At 30.6% G+C, this 20,612-nt stretch overlaps 3 protein-coding genes across 9 annotated transcripts in view; 1 reads left to right on the top strand and 2 right to left on the bottom strand.

The window, feature by feature from the left end:
- Window positions 1–630: 630 nt before the first annotated feature.
- Window positions 631–8,914, bottom strand: LOC126849771 (insulin-degrading enzyme). 3 transcript variants are annotated; one of them, XM_050591994.1, is made up of 14 exons: window positions 8,763–8,914; window positions 7,591–7,790; window positions 6,903–7,403; window positions 6,154–6,356; window positions 5,202–5,450; window positions 4,277–4,666; window positions 3,828–3,937; window positions 3,619–3,763; window positions 3,366–3,476; window positions 3,178–3,298; window positions 2,595–2,801; window positions 1,908–2,200; window positions 1,530–1,739; window positions 631–1,438 (listed from the first exon to the last, which is right to left on the bottom strand). In XM_050591994.1, the coding sequence occupies exons 1-14, from the start codon at window positions 8,828–8,830 to the stop codon at window positions 1,187–1,189; spliced, it is 3,060 nt and encodes a 1,019-aa protein (XP_050447951.1). In that variant the 5' UTR covers window positions 8,831–8,914; the 3' UTR covers window positions 631–1,186. The 3 variants fall into 3 exon arrangements, with proteins under 3 accessions (XP_050447951.1, XP_050447960.1, XP_050447969.1); XM_050592003.1 differs by lacking the exon at window positions 8,763–8,914 and adding an exon at window positions 8,176–8,736; XM_050592012.1 differs by lacking the exon at window positions 8,763–8,914 and adding an exon at window positions 8,607–8,719.
- A 765-nt stretch (window positions 8,915–9,679) lies between these two features.
- Window positions 9,680–20,612, top strand: part of LOC126849519 (protein sprint) — a 186,554-nt gene continuing 175,621 nt past the window's right edge. For 4 of the 5 annotated variants that reach the window (XM_050591535.1, XM_050591463.1, XM_050591525.1 and 1 more), the window contains exon 1: window positions 9,680–9,940. The gene's annotated coding sequence lies outside the window, so the exon portion shown is untranslated. The remainder of the gene's footprint in view (window positions 9,941–20,612) is intronic. The other variant, XM_050591454.1, reaches the window with a different exon arrangement.
- Window positions 17,548–19,406, bottom strand: LOC126854240 (uncharacterized protein F54H12.2-like). Its single transcript, XM_050600777.1, has 3 exons — window positions 18,509–19,406; window positions 18,085–18,367; window positions 17,548–17,944 (listed from the first exon to the last, which is right to left on the bottom strand). The coding sequence occupies exons 1-3, from the start codon at window positions 19,404–19,406 to the stop codon at window positions 17,548–17,550; spliced, it is 1,578 nt and encodes a 525-aa protein (XP_050456734.1).

Genomic DNA, 20,612 nt, shown 5'->3' with positions numbered 1-20,612 from the left:
CAGAAGAAAAAATATGATTCCAAATATATTTTATTTAATTTAGACTCAATTTTATATTAAATTATGCTTATTAATTATGAATATTTGTAAATTTTGTAGCATAACAACGAATTTTAATCTAATAATTTTTGATGATAAATATGTGTGACTTTTGATTTTTACTCTAAAAATCACCAAAACTCTCTGAACCTTTGAAAATATTTTTTACAACAAAGTTCAAGATCTATACTCAAAGCATTCTAAAATTCTTTAGTTCATTAACATTGCATCTAATAATTTCCAAAATTTGAATATTTTAGTTATACAAAATAAATCTGTTATATAGAAGTTATAGAATAGAGTAAAAAAAGTAACATATTATTGAAGAAGAAAATCATTGTTAATATTTATTTTTTCTTATGTTGTCTTTAGATATTCAAAATGATAATCCGCAATCAAAAACAATTATGGTTGATATATTAAATTTTGTGGTGCAGCAAAATTTTTGATCATATTTTCGTTACATGAATTTAATCCACAAAATCTCAATGTTTATTAAAATTGAACAATAAAAGAGTAATTTCCAATAATAAATTGTATTTACATATATATATATATATATATATATATATATATATATATATATATATATATATATATTCAGTAAGCTAGAACATAAATATTATGTATCAATAATTGATTTATTAATTTAATTAAATTTTGATATTTTAGTTATATAAAGTAAACCATAAGTCATGCACATTATTGAAGGAGAAATTTTTAATATTTATTTTTTTTTTACTTTAGATATTCAAAATGAGAATCTGCAACCATCAAACAAGAGGTAAAAGTTTTTTAAATTTTATGGCGCAATTTTTTATGATGTTTTCATTACATGTATTTAATCTACAAAATCTCAATGACATAATTAATCCTTTAATGAAAGATAAATTTTCAATAATAAATTGTATTTACATACATAAGTATTTATATTATGATTAGCATTATGATTTATATATAAATGTAATTATACATAAATTCAGCAAATTAAAGATATAAATATTACTATGCACTAATAACTTTTATTAATTTGATTAAAACCTGCCTTGATTTGTTTCTCAATCAATATAAATAATTAAAAGTATTATGCATTAAACAAATTCATCTATTTAATTTGTATTAAAATTATCTTATATTTATCATTTATTTATAATTTAGAAGAACGTACGCCCTTTCTGGGAAATTCCTTGAATGGTTTTAATAGAGGATATAGAGATTGACTATTTTTAAAGGATAAAATATCGTCAATTTTCTTAACTTCTTGATTGGCTGGTATATCAACGATTTTTTTAATTTTGTTATTTGAATCAGATATTTTTTCTTCAATTGCTGTGTCATTTGTTAGCGTAGATATCACGTATATTGACAATTTATGTCGTGCTTCACTATATATAATTTCCTAAAAAATTATGAAACATCAATTTTTTAATTCTTTAATTTTTTTCTCTATATATTCTGCATATAAAATGAGATAATAAAAGATGTGGAACCTTATAAAAATTAAGTATTTGCTGCCGCGTTATAGTTTTTAAATAAGCTACTTCGATATTTGCTCGATCAAAGTTGTATTGTTGACTTGAAATCTCGTTCCAGAATATAGCGCATAGAGAACTCAACATTTTTGGTTTCTCAAGACGTAATGTAGCCAAGGCTTTTTTATATTTTTCAAATTGCTCTTCTGACATTGTAGATATGTGATCCTATAATATAATTATAATAACATAATAATAATATAAATAATATTTCAACAAAGACAAAATTTCTTCTAAGTTTTTCCTCTAGTTCATAAGAGAAAAATTCTGTAACATAATGTAATTTCTGTAACATATTATTATTATCTAATTTCATGTAAGTATTATTATACTCACCAACATAGAATCCATAAATAAATCGATTCGTTTTTCAACATATTGTGGATGTTTATCACTTTGAACTATGACTCGCAAACCTTGCGCTCCATTTGTTCTACGCACACCGCTAAATACAATGTAGCCCAATTGTTCCTTAGTTCTTAAAATATTGAAACAAGGTTCTGAAATAATTTGTGCTAAGAGCTCTAAGAACATATTTGATTCTGTCGATTGCAAACCAGTTTGATAGTACACCTCTGTACATGAACTTTTATGCAATTTATTTTCTGCTTCAAATAAAAAATGGCAACCTATAATAAACATATAACATTACATAATATTAAAAATAAATGATATATATAAGTAATATTATTAGCAGTTAATAACAACAATTCTTATTTCTAGAACAAAAATTATATTGTGAATAAAATGATTTTGTAGAAATAAATAAAATTAAAATTATTTTTTCTGTTTTTCACATGGATTAAAATATAAATTGGTTTTTTTTAAATTTTTTATATTTTTTATCATTTAATAATTTTTATTAATAAAAAACCATAAGAAAAATATAACCAATAAAATTGTTTATGTTAATATTGTCTTTTAATAAATTAATATTTTCTCTGCTCTTTTTTCTTTGTCTTTAAGGATATTAATTTTTAAATTATTATTATAAATGAAATTTAAATTATATTCTATGCTTACCATCTTCTAGTCTAATTTCACGATGCAATATTAGTTGTTTATGCAATAATGGCGTTATTTGAGGCACTGAATTTATCAATTTGGATTCGATTAATCTAACTGTATCTGTAGCCTCTGTTACAGTCACATTACCATGTATTAAACATTCTACGTGCACTTTACTGAGAAGTTGTGGTATAAACTGTTGGAGTCTATCCACAGTTAGATCTGTGTAACATTAACATAAAGATTTTAATGTAAAAAGTTTGAAACATATATTTTTCATATAAATACATCATAAAAAAGAAAAACGAAAATATATATATATATATATATATATATATATATATATATATATATACATATTTATGTATATGTACATATACATACATAATACATATAATATACATATAAAGTTTAAATACATATTATTTAATCGTTATAAAATCTATATATAAGAACTTAAATATTTAATTATAAAAGTGCTGTATTACAATAATGCTGTAATACAATAAGTTTTAATGAAATTTTTGAAAAGAAAAGAGAATTATTTTTTATAAAAACATTTTATGAGTTTTCTCTCTTTTATTAAATACAAACTTACAAGCAGTTGCTTCCAATAATTCATCCTTGACCCAGACTTGCTCTGCTAACAAAACTGCGAGATAATAGACTGCGTGTTGATATGGTTGTTCAGCCACGAAATTTTTCAAGTTCCTGATATACTGTAAGCCATTCTATATAAATATGCTGCAGTTTAATTTTAAGAACATACTACAAATTTATACATACACTTTCCTTTAGAATATCGAATCTTTTTGAATCAATCTTAAAGTTTATCATTCTGTCCATGATTTTTTCTAACAATACGCGTTGCTTATCATCGTAACCACCTATAGCAAGCTAAAATATAATTGATCTTTTGAGTACAAATAATTTCCAATGATAGACGAGATTTGATAGATATTATTATATGTTCAGACACAGAATAAGATTACACAGTATTTTACAATAATATTACTGTTGTTATCATAAATGTACTTACTGTTATTCCATATTTGCTATTACTAAGTTCCCATTGTAAACCAGCTAAATCCGCAGCATATGCATATTCATTGAGAGAGTCACGAAATAATTGGACAAACATATAACTTAAATTGCAACTAATAGGATCCAAATATGCGAATGGACTACAAGATTTAAAAAAAGTCATCACATTATGTACAATTATACATTTGATAACTTATCACATACCTGACGAAATCGAAGATCATCCTAGCTCTCGGTACGAGAAATTCATCATCTTTTTTATACCAAAGTCTTATAAACGATGTATCCTCTATGATTGTAGGAAATTTTTCTACCTATAAAATTTAGCAGCTAAATGCATTTAATGATATACAAATATAAAACAAATATCTGATCAAATTAATTCATAAGCACTATTTTGGAACCTTATAATATTAATATGAAATGTATAACCTTTTCAATTATTATTTGGAATGTCAAAGTCTATGTATATATATATAAAAGAAAGACAGTATCAATTAAATAATTGCCTTAATTCTCTTATATCAATACTAAATTTTATAATAAATTTTATGATAACAGAATCTATGAAAAGTCATTTCATGAAAATTTTACATTAAATATCATCAGAGTGCTCAAGAATTAATATTACGAAAAGTGACAATTTTAATTACGTTTGCTTCAGGCTTGATATCAAACTTCGTCGCTATAAATTCGTTCTTGGGAGGTAATTGTAAATCCGAATTATCGCTAACATTCTCCCACATGTTAATTATGTCTGTTGGTATCTTCTCTTTTTTAAATTTAATGTTATACCAGCTTTCGGTTTCGTTAGCTATATTTTCGTACACTTTTCCGACTATGTGAACTCTGATTTTTTGCGGCGTCAAGTACTCCATTATTTCATTGATAATGTCTGGTCGCCATTCAGGAAAAGTACGTTCCGCGCACAAAACTTCATTCATAGGATACTCCTGCAGCATTTGTACTATAGAATTCACGTAATTACGAGGTGAAGACTTTTCCTTGAAACGAAAATTCATATTCGCAATATCTCTATATTCCTGCAAATACAAAATCATGTTACTCTGATATTTAATAATTGAAGTATAATGTGTGGAATTAAAATATAAAATGTGCAAATATTACAGTACAATAGGCAAACGAGAGTATGATTTTTCATGAAAAAAACAAAAAATACATATAATTATAAATATTCTAAAATGTTGATTTTATGAAAATATTTGAAAAAAAAAAAATTTGTTAAAAAAAAGGAATAAATATCATAATTGTGATAAGCATGTTTTTCAGAACAATAGTTACCAAGATTTTAAAGTTTTTTTTTTAAATGGATTTGTAATTTTTTCATATAAATCAATTTTTTATATAGTGTTAAAATTTTTTGTTTCATATAACTGTTACGCATCATTTATAAATGTATATTAAAAATTTTGTTTTAATTAATAAAACATTTTTTTTGAAAAATTATGTAACCAATTGAAAAAATTTGTTCTATATCGTTCCTTTTATGAATAATTTTTTGCAGGCTGTATTTACTAAATACTTGCTACTTAGATTATATTTCATTTCATTAATTACATTGTAGATCCATTCAATTGGGCTCTTTTTCTTAAGCATACTGATATACTGAAATATCAGTGTAATAATATCGTCGACATGCTTAATTCCTTCTTCAGTTAGATCGACAACAACACTGAAAAAATTGAATCCTCTGGCGCCTGAGCGTTTTCCAGATACCAAGGAGTTACACCAACCTTTGGCTTTCAAAGCTGATAATAATGAGCCTTCTCCTTCATGTCCGAGTAGATGAGAAATATAATGTGCAGGCTATATCAATAAAAGTGAGTAATAGGATATGAATGTCAAAAATATATCGTGTATAAAATTATATGCATGTGTAATATCAATAATTATTAAGAATTTTTTAAGTATTCCAATTCGCAACCATAATTATGATGATAGATTCTATGAGATAGAATTTGTAAAGTCAATTTCTTTTTAATCAAAATTTTGAAATAGATAATTTATCATCATTATTTATTTATCATTACACACATGTTATATATATATATATATATAGATTAATACAGATAAATATTTCTAACATGTTCACACACACACACACACACACACACACACACACACACACACACACACACACCACACACACACACACACACACACACATATATATCATATATATATATATATATATATATATATATATAATCTTCAAATTAAAATTTCGTCAAATATAAAGTCTATTTTAAAAAAATTAAACAATATCACTTTTCTTTTTTATCTTATTTAGCTTATAAGCTTAGAAAAATTAAAAACTTCAATATTTTTATTTAAAAAATAAACTTTAAATTCACTTTTAAATTCATTTGAGAATTTATCATGAAAATTATTAACACATTATATAACTAACATTATATAACTTTTATATAACGTGTGCGTGTGTATATAATTTTATATAAATATAATATTAAAGATATATATATATAAAACGAAAAATAAGTTATATTACCGCGGACCGATAATATTGTTGCAAATCAGGCAAAGGAAATGTAATGTCTAGGTTCCTCAGATCTTTTATTGGAACAATGTACCACTTATTGCGAAAGTGTTCATCCTTAAATGGATGTTCAGGCCATATTGGAACGTCAACTTCTTTGTTTTGCACCTCACAAAAGAGATCTACTACCATGTTTTCAAGTTCATCTAAACTCTCTAAACATAAAATTGTTAACATATAAGAAACGTTACAAATAACGAAAATTAATAAGTCCAAAAAGAAAAGTCCAATTTTAATCAGAGAAATTGATACAAAAATTTTATACTATTTGATATATTTATGATAAATATTTGCATTTATTAGTTCGTATTAATAATTATCTTGAAGTATTTAGATTTTTTTCTAAAAAAAAAAAACCAATCTTATTTAGTTAAAAATATCAAAATATCAAAACATAATCTCCTTAAAAGAAAAATATTAGATTTTAGAAAAATAATAGATTTTTTTAATATTTTTTTGTTCAAATACTAATGAAGAAAAATTTTTGAATAGGAAGAGAAGAATATGACAACATACATAAATAATTAATAAAATAATTAAAAATAAATTGCAAAAAAAATTATCAATAGATTTATGATAAATACATCATTATTCAGATATCACATATATCACACTAAAACTCAAATTTTCAAATATGTGAAACAATGTAAAATGTCCAGTTATTTTAATAATGAATAAATGTTATATGTAAATTATTTTACCTTTGCCAAGAATGCACAGTGACATAATATTTGCAGAATAATATTTTTTATGAAACTCGAGTAGTCTATCTCTAACATTGATGCCCTTTTGCTTTGGTATTACGTCTAATGTCTCTCTATTGCCCGTGCCGAATTTCGAAAATGGGTGATCAGGGCTTGCAGATGATTTATCCAATTGATCAAATCGCCAATTATCATTTGCCAAATTTTTCTCGTGCTCTGAATTTATAGCATTCAGCTCCAATTCAGTCAAAGTCTCCGTGAAAAGAGGCGTCAAGAAAAATTGGGCGAAACGATCTAATGCACCTCCTAATTTTTCCGGAGTTATATCAAAATAATAAGTGGTGTGATCTAAATGTGTCGCTGCATTACTCGCGCCACCATTTTGCGACAAATACATATTGTAATCATTCTGCTGAGGATATTTCTCTGTTCCCAAAAATAACATATGTTCGCAAAAGTGCGCTAATCCAGGCAGATCATCTGGATCACACATATAGCCTGTAATACAAAGTTAACAAATAGATTTTATTATCAAAGATAGATTTTTACATTGGTCTGAGATATTTAAATAATATATTTTTATCAATATAATATTTTTAAATATATATATATATATGCATAGATTAATTTATAAAAAAATATTTTTAATTGTAATTTAATTGTAAAATAATATGATTAAAATTACCTATATTAACATCTAGTGCAACAGCACTCTTATCAGTTGTTGAATCACTTATTAAAAGCACTTTCATTTTATTAGCAAGTTCTAAGCCTCTGTATAATCTATCATCATTTTGTGATTTTATTATATCATCGTATCGCTTTTCTACACGTTTGTGGGTAGACATATTGACCACTACAGTTTTGGATTCCAGAATTTTATTTCTGTAAATACATTATGAAAGAAACACAAAGATTTTGAACAAGAATGAAAACTAACATTTACAAAAATTATATCATTCTTAAATATTAATTTCTATTTAATAGTTGATAGTTTTACTCAAACCAAGACATATATGTTAACACTGAACATTTAAAACTGTATATTGAGTTTTGTGCAAATTATCTTTTTTTTTTCCTATAGAAAAATAAAACTTATAATTTTATTACATTTTATATAAAGAAATCAAAAATAAAAAGTTAAATTCTTGATCAAATTTTGCAAATGATGTGAAAAAGAAAGATATTATATGTAACCCCAGTGTACAATTTATGCTATCACTCTGGACAGTGTATAATTGCGATGGATCATTAATTAACTAATTCTTACTTGCAGTTACAATTCTCGGCGAGATCTGAGAGCTTGTCATTTTGATAAAACGACGTCATCGTGAAATATCAAGGAAGAAATTTCGCGCAGAATATAATACCCAACTGAATTTATATTTTTTTTTTTCACTGTCACCAGCAAAATTTCACTGACTTTTACATTACGTGAATGCTTTATAAGATTATTACTTGAGCAATGTATTTTTTCGCATATAAATTAGCTCGGAAAAATAAATAGTACAAAAATTGGCTTATATAAGAAAAATCCTCGGTAACAAAAAGAAAAAACGTGACTAAGAAAGATACTGGTGAGGTTAGGTTCCAGCGAACGCGATTTACAGAGAGTTTAAAACGAAATAATCGTGATAATCTCTAATATTATCGTAAAAGTGTCTCCGCTGAAGAAATCGTGAGAAAAAAAATCAATCACACAGTTTATCGATCGATGAATAATGACGTTGCGAATACAGTTGTCAGGTATGGTAAGCGTTCAGAGATCGTGTCGAGCACGCAGGTGTACGCAGGATGACAAGCTGACAAGATGACAAGTCGCGTCTGAAACGTGTACACACACACATATACGCATACCTGAAAAGTAGAAAAGATTGCGTGGATACGAATAGAATGCGAGATTTTAATGCGTGCGTGGCAAACATTTGTGGTAAATTTTTGCAAAACTGAATCGTCGGAGGAACAAGAAAAAGAACCGACTACATACACGGTTGGTTATAAAGGTTATATACGAGTGATGCGCTTTGAAGTTAGCGAAGATCCCAGAGATTTGAATTCAGAAAAAGTCTGGCGCCAAAAATTTTCTGTCAACTAACATTAGTAGATAGGGACAATATTATATATATATATATATATATACATATATATATGTTAGAAATAATGAAATAAAGATAATATTGCGAGAGTACAGTCGGTGAAATATATATTAGTTTTAATTATGAAGATTATTTTGCGCGCGATTTTTCTGATATTATTAAAACAAAAATATTACGGGTGTATACGCATATACACCAAAATAAACACCCGTAATATTTTTGTTTTAATAATATCTTCTATATTATAAAATTAATAATTAATAATCGAACTGATAATCTACAACTTATCGAAGATATTTTATTTATTTTTTTTTTCTTATTAGTCTAAAATCGAGTTTGTTAAATCCTTTATTGATTTTTTGACATTGTAAAATTTGAAAATTGTGTTCAACATAAACTGAACATGTTCGATAAGCTATATTTCAGATTACAATTGTTGATACATCTTGAATGTAATTTACATTTAATTTATTTACGCGTAGACGTAAGCTATTATAGTTTACGGCAGGGACATGCCGAATCCTGGAATTTTTTCTAATTTTTGCAATAGATAATTAATTTTTCATACTTTCTTTTACCGCTATTGTAGTACACGTTAGTGTTGGGCGATTAACGCGAGATGGCACGTGAAACGCGAATCTTGCGAGACGTTTGCTATGACGAATTTTAGTTAGGGTCTCCTCAGTCTATGGTGATCGCGCAACAGGTGTTATGTATTATCATGGTTTCCTTTTCCTTTTTTGGTATACATTCCGGTACTGATAAGTAGCCTCGTCTACTGATAGTGCAGTGTGCGCGTGTTGTGCTCCATGTACTTTGGACGTATCTCGGAGTTTCGAAGGTGAAGTGGCAGCTTAGACACGTGGGCGCTCCGTTGGGAAGATTTTTCTTCCGGATCTCTTCGCGGGAGAAAGTGCCTGCGATTACGTTACCACGCAGGTGAGCGCATTATAATTTTTTTAAAGCGCGCGCCAAATCAAACGGCGGATTTAAAATAAAGAGTCGCGATCTGAGAAATTGAAACCAACGAAAGAGTTTTGGTTCTTAAGGATTTTTAAATATAATATACATACTATATATATATATATATATATATATATATATATATATATATATATCATTAAAACGCACCTAATAATATTCCTTTTAATTAATTATATAATCTACAATGAGAATATTAAAAATGTAAAACTTATAAAAACAAAACTTGTTTCTCAGAAATTTGCAATAATTAAATAATAATTATTATTATATATAATAATAATTATAATTTAATATTTATAATTTAATATTTATTATATTAATGTCTGAAAATATGACTATTGAATTAGTATAAAATATATAATTTAAAATAAATAGAAAAGTTCTAATGCTTTTATTATTATGACACATTAGTACATAACATACTGTGTAACTTTTTTTATGAAAAACTTGTCGTTTAATCTTCTTCAACTTTATTTTAACTTGTACTTTCATGATATTTTTATAAATATTTTATTAATATTAAAAATTTTTACTAATACTTTTAAAAAGTCTATGTCTAAAAAAATCGCTTTAAAAGTATTGCGTTTTTATTTCCTTTAATTAGTTTAATGTATATTTTATTAGCTTTAATGTATTTCATTATTTCTATTTATTTAAATCTGCTTTTCTCCTACGAGATAGATAATATTAGAAAATTACGTCACAATGGAGAAAAAAAAGTTACATATAAATTTTTATTATCATTGTTAATATTAAAAATGTCATATATAATAAAATGTACATGATTATATTTTATATGAAATTAATTAGTCTGAGCTAAATTACTTATTAGAATGATGAAACGAAACGTTTCGGCTTCCATAAAAAAACGAATTCTTTTGAAACATTCATCTTTCATGATACGTAAAGTTTCTGAGAAGTGTATCACTTCTTGCGCCAGCATATAGTTTCCTCGAACGCATTTTTATGCATATTTAATTGCGAATGTAACAATCAAACTATTATTCCATAGAAAATTATATACAATTAATTCTTTTTATAATTTATTCTTTATCATACATAATACACGTATGTATAAATATTTTAATATATATGTTTTTATAATAACCTAATTAAATCTATATACCGATGTTATATATATATATATATATATATATATATATATATATATATATATATATATATATATTAATTATCTTTTATAAATTATTTTAATTTATAAAAAATAATATATAATTAATAATATATAATAATGTTACTTAATCCAGATAACGAATAATATTTAATAATATTGAATTATGCATAATTGATAACGATAAGGTTTTTTGATAATTTACAATAGCATAGATCGCAGATAATTCACTCTGCTTGACAATAGCGATCGATTGCAGCTTGGCATTATAATAGAAGAATGTTTACTTCACTTGTGTTTAATATACAAGAAGATTATTATACTCATTATGCATTGTGATTATTCATAGAAGATTGAATTATAAAAGATTATATTTGCATATTATTAATAATCGAGTAAATTTTAATTACCAGTATCGATGGATTCAGGTTGCAAAAGTGAATGTTTCGGCGACTCCATATTTGCAAAGAACCCGTTTCTGCTCGCGTGGGTATTGTGAAAATATCGAATCTACCTACGTACTGAGTCGTACACATTTGGCGTCTGTCCTGCTAGAAGACATCGACATCATCCGACGTGATGATAAAAACTGGATAGACGTAAAATAGAGCCTGTGACAATTATAATTGTAATGTACACAATATGTTAATCAAAATACATAGATTCATTAATAAAATTGAATTTTTTGACAAAAAAAATCTTCTGTAATAATTAAGAAAAAAAAATAGTTTAATAATTAAATGTTTAATACAAAAAACTGTTTCGTTAATAAAATTGTTAATTAGAATTTGTGACAATTAAATATTATTTATGACAAGACAAACTAGAAAAATAAAAGAATATAGAGAAATATGATAGAAACTTGTGGATCTAATTGGAAAAATAATTATTGTTATAAAATATAAAGAGAATATTTTTTTAAGAGTTATTATTTTTAACTTTTATATATTGCCGCCGCCCACATTCTCCTTTCACATAAACAAATACGATTTTGTTTAATTAAAATTAGTCATTTTTTTGATAATTTATTTAATTATATATTTATATTACAATATTATTATGCATATCAAAATGAATAAATTTTTGATACATAATTTTGTTTTAACCGAATTTGTATCAATGGAAGGAAAATCAATACCGGTAGACATTCACACCTGAGTAAGACAAATGTTATCTTTGATCTACCCGAGTCGTTGACACTTAGCCATGTAAATATTTCGTTATTATCAGTCGCGTAACGCGAGATAAGACATATGTCGATGTTATAGAGACATTATTATATTGTTTCAAAATGAAATCAGGTATATTTATACAATAATCAAGTAATGCAAATATTATTCTTTTATATATGTGAAAAATCGTAAATGAATATTATTATTAAATTTATTAATGATTTGAATAAAAAATATATTAATTATATTACACTAATTATTATAATAGAAAAACATTTAATATACATTTTGAATGTAATTTTAATTTCTATTTAATATTAATTATATTTAATTAAAATATTTATTATTTCATAAGTGATTTTTTTGATAATTTTTGCAAAAAGATTACACTACCAATTATTACGATTTTCACAAAATCAAAGCCATCGATGAGAAATAATTGTGTGGCAATAATTACCTTTTTTTCTGAAGCAGAATCAAATTAAAATAGATTAGACTAGATAAGCTTGCGGGTATATAACAATATTGGATTTTCTGTCAATAAAAAATACTCGATATAGTGCGATACAATCTTTGAGAGCATAGCTATTCTCGAATGTTTTTTTTTTTTTTTTTTCTTTTTGGCAATTTGGGAAAGAAACTTAATTTGCGCGCAAACATTTATATTAATTCGCGCAGCATTAAAACGTTCAATTCGCGCGCAAAAACGATTTAAAAAAATGTGGGATTTGTAATAACAAGGTATCGTAAACCGATAAAGCGTGGCAATAAAAGTAAATGGGTTGGATGGTGTCGTATAGCGGCTTAGAACACTCCGCTGAAAAATTTGTTTGATATAAAATTCATATTTCAAAAAATAATATTCTAACTTTTTAACTGATATAAAAATTTTTAACTAATATAAAAATAAAATGAAAAATTATGAAGATATAAAATGAAATATATTCTACGCTCAATCTCCTTCAAATACATATATATATAATATTTATTTAATTATTTATTTATTGTATAATATTGAATGACTTATATAAATTATTGAAATACTATTGAATATACATAGATCGCTACATTTATAAAGTATTTAGGTTGATATTTTTATAGATATAATTCTAACAGTTTTTTTTTATTCTGCAATAGCTGGAATTTTTTGATAAATTTTATCTTTGAGGTATCGTATGTTTTACATATCATTATCTTTGATATAAGAAAGAGTATGGAAAATTTAAGTCAGGCAAAAAAGATTGTTGATAAAAATTTATTTTTTTATTTATTTATTTATAATTAATTAATTTATTTATTTATAATTATTTCAAAGTTTTAAAATCATATATATCTGCAATAATTGAAGTATTATAGAGAGAGTACACTATTTTTTGCCAACATTATTATTATTATCGCTAACAATCATAATTATCGCTAACTACCACACTATAATGCATCAGTTCGATCAAGTGAAGTTAAGGAGCGTTGGGTGGTGACTTGGAAGTAGTATAGGGGCAACTATAGCGAGACAGGAATGTCCCCCCTTTTCCCCCTTGGCGCCAGCCCCCCGCTGTGATCCCTTCCCCCCCTGTCCCCCTGGGCAGGTACCTGAGAAAAAAGAGTGGGGACTCGTGGACGTCCACGAGGCGATTTTTTAATTTTAAAATTTTTTTAAGAGTGGGGGGAGTCGTGGACGTGCACGAGGCAGTTTTTTTATTTTTTATTTTTTCCTGGGCTGGAAATACTCGGGCTGGAACCTGGGTCTTCTGCTTTTCTGGTCGGGGTCCTAGTGCGGTGGGCTAACTGAAATCTTACAAGAGTGAGAGTTAGATGGGGCATTTAAGCGAAGAATAGGTCTCTCCGGCCCGGCGACCGAGCGCTCCGATTGGATTGTCCTATAGTTGCCGGCTGTTTGATTGGTTCCGACGAGCTGGAAAAACGAGAGAGAAAATAGAGTGAGAGAGAGAAAGTGGACAAAATGTCCGAGGTGTCAGAAGCCGGTAAAATATCGGCCGCCGAAGACAGCAGAGATGTCCCATTGCATTCCCCTCCTCCTCCTCCTCCTTCTCCCCCAGCCCTGTGGAAAATCGAAAAATATCGCATGACATACGGTATCTCTCGCCTTCGAGCGTCCTTACGGAAAAACTTCGAACTGCAGCGAGCGCGTCGCCCGCGTCTCTCCTTCTTGCTGAAAAAAGAAAAATCACCTAGTGCGGAATTATCAGTTATCAAGATATACAAACGTAATACGAAGCGTTCATGATCGGACATGATTGTCCGCGCCGGTCGAGTCATGCAACGCAGGTAGACGCGATGTCGTCATCGGAGGCGATACGCTATCGGAGATTGAAAGAGCTATGGCGCCGCAGAGTCTAGGAAGGAAAGAAGGAAGGAGAGAAAAGGAAAAAATTGAACGTTTTCAGGTAATATTTAAAATTAATATTTTAACATTTACATTAAATTTAACATTTTTATTTACGCTACAGAAATGTTTTGTACAATTTTCTTACATTTAAATATAATATTTATAACATTTACAAAAGATGTTAACTCTTAATGGATGGAAAATATGGGAATTCGTTGTTTTTCAATTATTTAGCTGCATATTTTTCCCACTCTTTTCCTTATATTTCAGTATATAAGTAAGGCGAGAAAACGCGGAACTTTATTCATTTGAGTTTGCTCGAAATCTTCATTTCGGCTTCGGTACAAGTATTCGTCGTTGTTGTGACCAGTGTTCAACTAGTTCTCGGTAAAAAGTGATAAAATGGCCGCCGCAAAAAGTATCCAGTGAACGGAAAAGCTAACCGATTTTGTTAAATCTACTCACGTTTGTGATATTAACAAATCGGGCCTCAAGACCGACTTCGATAGAAGAAACGATCAGCGATATTTATTATTATCGACGACGTACGGGCTTAACGCATCGTATACTAAGAAGATTCACGTGGGATTGCAGGCGACGAGTGAAAATTGCTTTGTACCGATTGTAAAATTAACAGGCAATTATGCAGATGGAATATGTCTCGACACCGACACCTGGCAGCAATTTCAAATCAGCATGGAGCAGATGAAGCAGTATTTGTGCGAGAATCAAAAATCCAAACCAAGTCCGATTATTATCAACAATATTTCCATCGGCTTCACAACCGCTTACGGAACAAGGGCAGTGATAGTGAGTTATAAGGAAAATGCGGGACAACCGGCGAATAATAACGAGACGGAGGAGCAGCCCCGTTGAAGAAGCAAAAACGTACAGCGTCGCCATTGTGATGCAGAAAACTACTTTTGTCGGCCTGGAAGATATCGCAAGATGTGTGGACGCTCATTTGGCACGGTTAATTCCCATTACCGACACCGTCAACGCGTGCTCCAAATACCTGATTAACGAAATAGAATTAAAACTTCCCTCGTCTTACGTAGATTGTGAAATTATAAAACTTACAATTAGAGGTAATTTTGAAGAAATCGAGCGCGATGTACGAACACAAATAAATAATTTACCATTTTTAGACGTATATTTTAATATTGTATTCGAAGAATTGCTTTCGCTAGGTTTTAATGAAATTGTACGTATAATTTTACTAAAGCGCAATTGTTAGTTTTATAAAAAGAAAAATTTTATTTTCAATAAATAGAATGTTTTAACCTTAAAAACTTAAATATATTTTCTTTTACCCCACTTCTTTCCTATTAATCACCTCTCCCCTCTTCCTCCCTCTTCTTTACTATTAACATAAACAATTTTATCGCCTAGTAATATTGCGCGTTAGCCGTGCGTTAGACGAACATCTTATTTTTAGCATAAGCATGCATAGAGCACCGCGTACAAGCTCGTAAGCAGCGGTGCTCAAAAAACGCTGACGCGAGCTCACCTCCGCGAATACGCTTACTCGCGTCGATTCCGCGGCTGCTTATCAGCTAATTGGCCGCGGTACTTTTCGCTCGTTCGCCGACCGGAAACGCTAGCGCGAGCATGCGGCCGCCGCGGTGGGCCCCGGAGCGCGGATAAGCTTATTATTCCTCGCATACACGAGCAATATTAAAGCAATATTCGAATGTACATATTTTTTACGTAACATTAAGTATCATCGGCTACTTGAAAAAATCAAACAATTTAAGTATAAATCTCACATTTATTTTTATAATTATTTTACATATAATTAAAATATGACACTACTGTATTTTTTATAACATTACAATTTGAATTACATTCTTAAACGTAACAGCGCATAGTATGCAATGTTTCATTTGTTTCTTTTTGCAAAGAAAAATTTTACGAAATAACTGTACAATTAAACGATCGTTATGTTCGCAATCTTCGGTAAAAAGACTAAGAAATCGATTAAGATCATAACCATTGCACATATAATATAAAAATACGCAACTATAGTGTCCGCATGTTTGCGAAAAAATTCCTTGCAATTGTCGAGTATTCCAGTGATGAATAATGGAGTTTCGGCGGAGACGAAGGAGAAATCCAGGGTGTAAGGGGGGTATTCCGTAGCTGTCAAAGTAGGTGGCTGTGCCATGCTCATCGAGGAAGAAGGCGACCCAATGTTCTCCAGGTCGATTGTGCTCGTCTGTATTAGCGACGATAGCTGTCGACCGTGTCCACACCCTCGGGACTCTGTCGGCTGGATAAACTCCCGCGTGTCTGGCATTGATGTGTCGTAATGCTTGTAAAATTTCGCGTGAGTTCATTTTTTGATTCGACGGCAAGCGTACGAGTGGTATTATATATTCGATAACTTCAGTATTTACCTCTTTCGGTTTCTCGTTTTGATCATCTTGTATCGTCGAGTCTTCAATGCCTGCTTGCACGGAGATCGTAGTTGTTTCGATTTTGTTCTTGTCCATCATCGACGATAATTCAAATTTTTCTTCTTCTTCTTCTTCCTTTTTTCTTCTTTAATCGGGCTCAAAAATTTTCTTTTTCTCTATTTCGCTATTTGACAGCGTTTTAATATTTTCATTTATGATATAAGAAATATCATCTGCATTACTGATTTCCTCGTTTTTGTCATAGGATGTTTCACATTTATCCGGAGTGTGGCAAGTTGGAGTACTATTGTTCCTAATGCCGCCGACAAAATTATTTTGCTCGAGTATCCAGCATTTTAATTTGTTCGCGTTGCGTAATGCACAATGAAAGATTCCGAATTTTCGAAATCCGTGATAACCACAATATCGTCCTCGTCCTTCTCTCGACGTTAGATTTTTAAATGCAGGGGAAATATCTTCCAAATTATATATCTCTCTGGAGAGTAAATTTCTCAAATAGATTGCTTTTCACATCCTCTGACATAAATATAGCGGGCATGTCTTGTTATTTCGCGTAGATGCGTTGTAAAATATTTCGGATTAGCTTCGCCGTCGAACCATTCAATACCATGATAATTTCGCGTGAGCCAATTATTTTGTCGTCTTACATTTTCCGGTAATTCGCCAAACGAATGCGGTGGCATCATAATCCAATGTCCGACAATTGGCGCGTCAACGGCGACAACGGCAACTTCTTTAGGGATAAATTTCTCGCGAGCATCACGGAAACCCTGTATGTCGACGATTATATCCATAATGCGAAAACCTGTGTGCTCTGGAGTTAGTTTTAAACTCTTCGCGAAGCGTCGATACTCGTGTCTCGAATGAAACTGAAATCTTTTTACCGTACTGCATGTTTTTGATACGTAGCACGTTGATGTTTGCGATTTTGATCGTTTGTGGTGGAGGGGAAAATTGGGAGAAAATTTTTGAGTATTACGTTATAGAGAACGACGGAAATCTAACCGGCAAAATCGACAATGACTTGCCGGGATGAGTCAATTTCTATGACATTATCAAACTCTGCGTAAATAATACAGTTAACGGTCTCGGTGAGCGCCTTCTCAAATCGTACTTCTAATCGTAAACTACCATGTTTCACAAGATTCCAATGTCCTGCATAATTAGCCGATAAGTCGGGCGTAAGATCAAAAGCGAATAGCGTATAGCCCTTTGAATAATCATCTCTGCTTATAGAATTTCCTTCATTCAAAAAATGAATACCTGTTCCCGTGAAGAGCGTTTGATAAGCCTCGACGTAAAGCGATTCTTCTGTCGAGAAAGAGGGTTGTAACGGTCTACTGGGAATTTGCATGCCGTCGACGTACAGCGAGAAGAAATTTATGCCGTAATTTTTGAAATTAAACGGATTTAATTTTCTATCGCCGTTAAATGCTTTATTATTGACAAAACCGACTATTATTCTTTTCGGAAGTTGACCAAGTATTACATTATCTAACGATTCGCCCACAACACCGCTATGGATCGTGAATGTTTTAACCTCGACCCTCGTGAGCGGATATTTGGCCGTAACTTTACTCAGCATTCTTGCATGTGCGAGCAATAATCCGGCGCTTATCTTCGCTCTTCTCACTAGCAGACTCGCATCCAGTATATGAATTTTCGACGACGCACCGTTACTATCCATAAGACAGAACGAATCTTTCGAACGAACGAGCCTCAAACGTACTTCTACACCGTTAATTAAAAATTTGTCCTGATTGAAAACATCACAATGGAGATGTCCTATAAGATCTAGAGCCCGTCCTCCTCGTATGTAATGAGCGCGTCTCACGAGAGCGGAATTTGCCGTTTTTGATTCCACCGGTTCGTCCATTCGTCCGGGAGTATCCGCGTCCCATAGACATGAGGTTAGATGGGAAGTTTTTGCCGGTGAAGAATAATTTAACAACGCCTCGATGTAGGCGCGGTACGCGTAAGCGTTGTTTGGCGGCGATACGAGCTTTTGATTGAAATACACGTCGATCTGATTGAAGATGGAATGAAGTAAATGATTTACGGGGCCTACATTGTCCGTCGTTGCGCTGCCGCTTACTCCCGTAACGTGTCCTGTGGAATCGCCTGACGTTTCTACGCGTACGCGAAGACTCAGCATGGTGTGCGTGAGATCTAAATATTCTTCTCCGTGACCGGGAATGACGAATTCTATCGGCGAGTCGTCCGAGAGCGAAGTCACGGGTTTGTAATGAATCCATTGTGAACTCTCGATACTAGTTTGCGTGGGTGGTAAGGAGAAGAGGTCGAGTTCACTCTTTAAACACTCGCTCGAATGCGTATGAAGAAAGGACATGTCTTTTAATTAGCGTAAATTTTACTTTCTCGTCGCTGTAATTTCCGCTTTCAAAGATTATATTTATACGAGCGTTTAAGAAAATATGTCGGATACGGTGCGCTTTTTACCGATTTTTCGGCGTTTCGTGGATGTCTTAAGCCTTTTCACTGCTTTTTTCCTCCCCCTCCTCTTATTGCCCGATGACCGCGTATTGGTTTTTTTCTTTCCGCGAGTCTTGACCTTCGACGAATTTTTCTTATACGTCCCGCGACGTTTACGCGAACCCGCAGATTTAGCGATGCACGTATTGAGCCCGACGAAAGGAAACTGAGCTACATGCATTTTCGCATCCGTCTTATATCCCGAACCTTTCATTAGACTGCTTATTTTTTCTTTAGCTTTTCTCTTAAGATTGTCGCGCGATTCTTCGAATCGATGTTTGGCCGCTACCTTAAACGGCATATTATTTTCAACATCGTCGATTATATTAACGCCGGCGCGTAAAGCTTCTTTCCCCACAGCCCGTATGCCTCTACTTAAATAGGGTAGTACGCGTCTGAATAATCCTCCGAGAAAACTGCCGATGCCATGACCGCGTTGATAGGACGAACCAACGAAAACTCGCGGAATTCCGCCACCCCAACTACCACCATTTTGTAATTCATCGTGATACATCGAATAATAATCCATTAACGTTCGAAATTTTTTTCTTCCGTTGTCGTGGATATAAATTTTTTTGTAATATTTACTCGATACGTCTAAAGTGCAATGTCACCGTTAACGTTCCAAATTCGAATGGTATACTCTGCCCCAGCTGATCTCTTATATCTATTTCTATTGTACGAAAGCACGTTTGACGCAGAGCTATGTATTGCGCGGGTGAGAAATGCTTTATCTGCGTGGATGCAAACGCGTAATCGTTTCGAGCATCGTGCGTGACTATTCGCAGAAGAGGAGATTGTACATCGCCTGTAATGTAAGGTTCGCAAATATCACAATAGACAAAGAGTTTGTCGGGAATACCGCGCAACAAACTAGCCGGTTCGTCAGCTATTATCATGCGACTGTGTGGGAGTACAAAAAATAGCAAATTATAAACTTCATCGTAAACCCATTCGGGTAAAACGTCAGATAGAACGGAACTACTTTCTAGTTTAATGAGTTCATTCGTATTTTTGTTTACATCGATGCCGATTTCATTGTAAAACCATGTTGGAAATGTTG

Source organism: Cataglyphis hispanica, chromosome 1 (assembly GCF_021464435.1).
Source record: "Cataglyphis hispanica isolate Lineage 1 chromosome 1, ULB_Chis1_1.0, whole genome shotgun sequence".
In the NCBI taxonomy this organism is placed as follows: domain Eukaryota; kingdom Metazoa; phylum Arthropoda; class Insecta; order Hymenoptera; family Formicidae; genus Cataglyphis; species Cataglyphis hispanica.
Note: the sequence above shows the minus strand (reverse complement) of the source record. Positions and strands in the feature narration are given on the sequence as shown.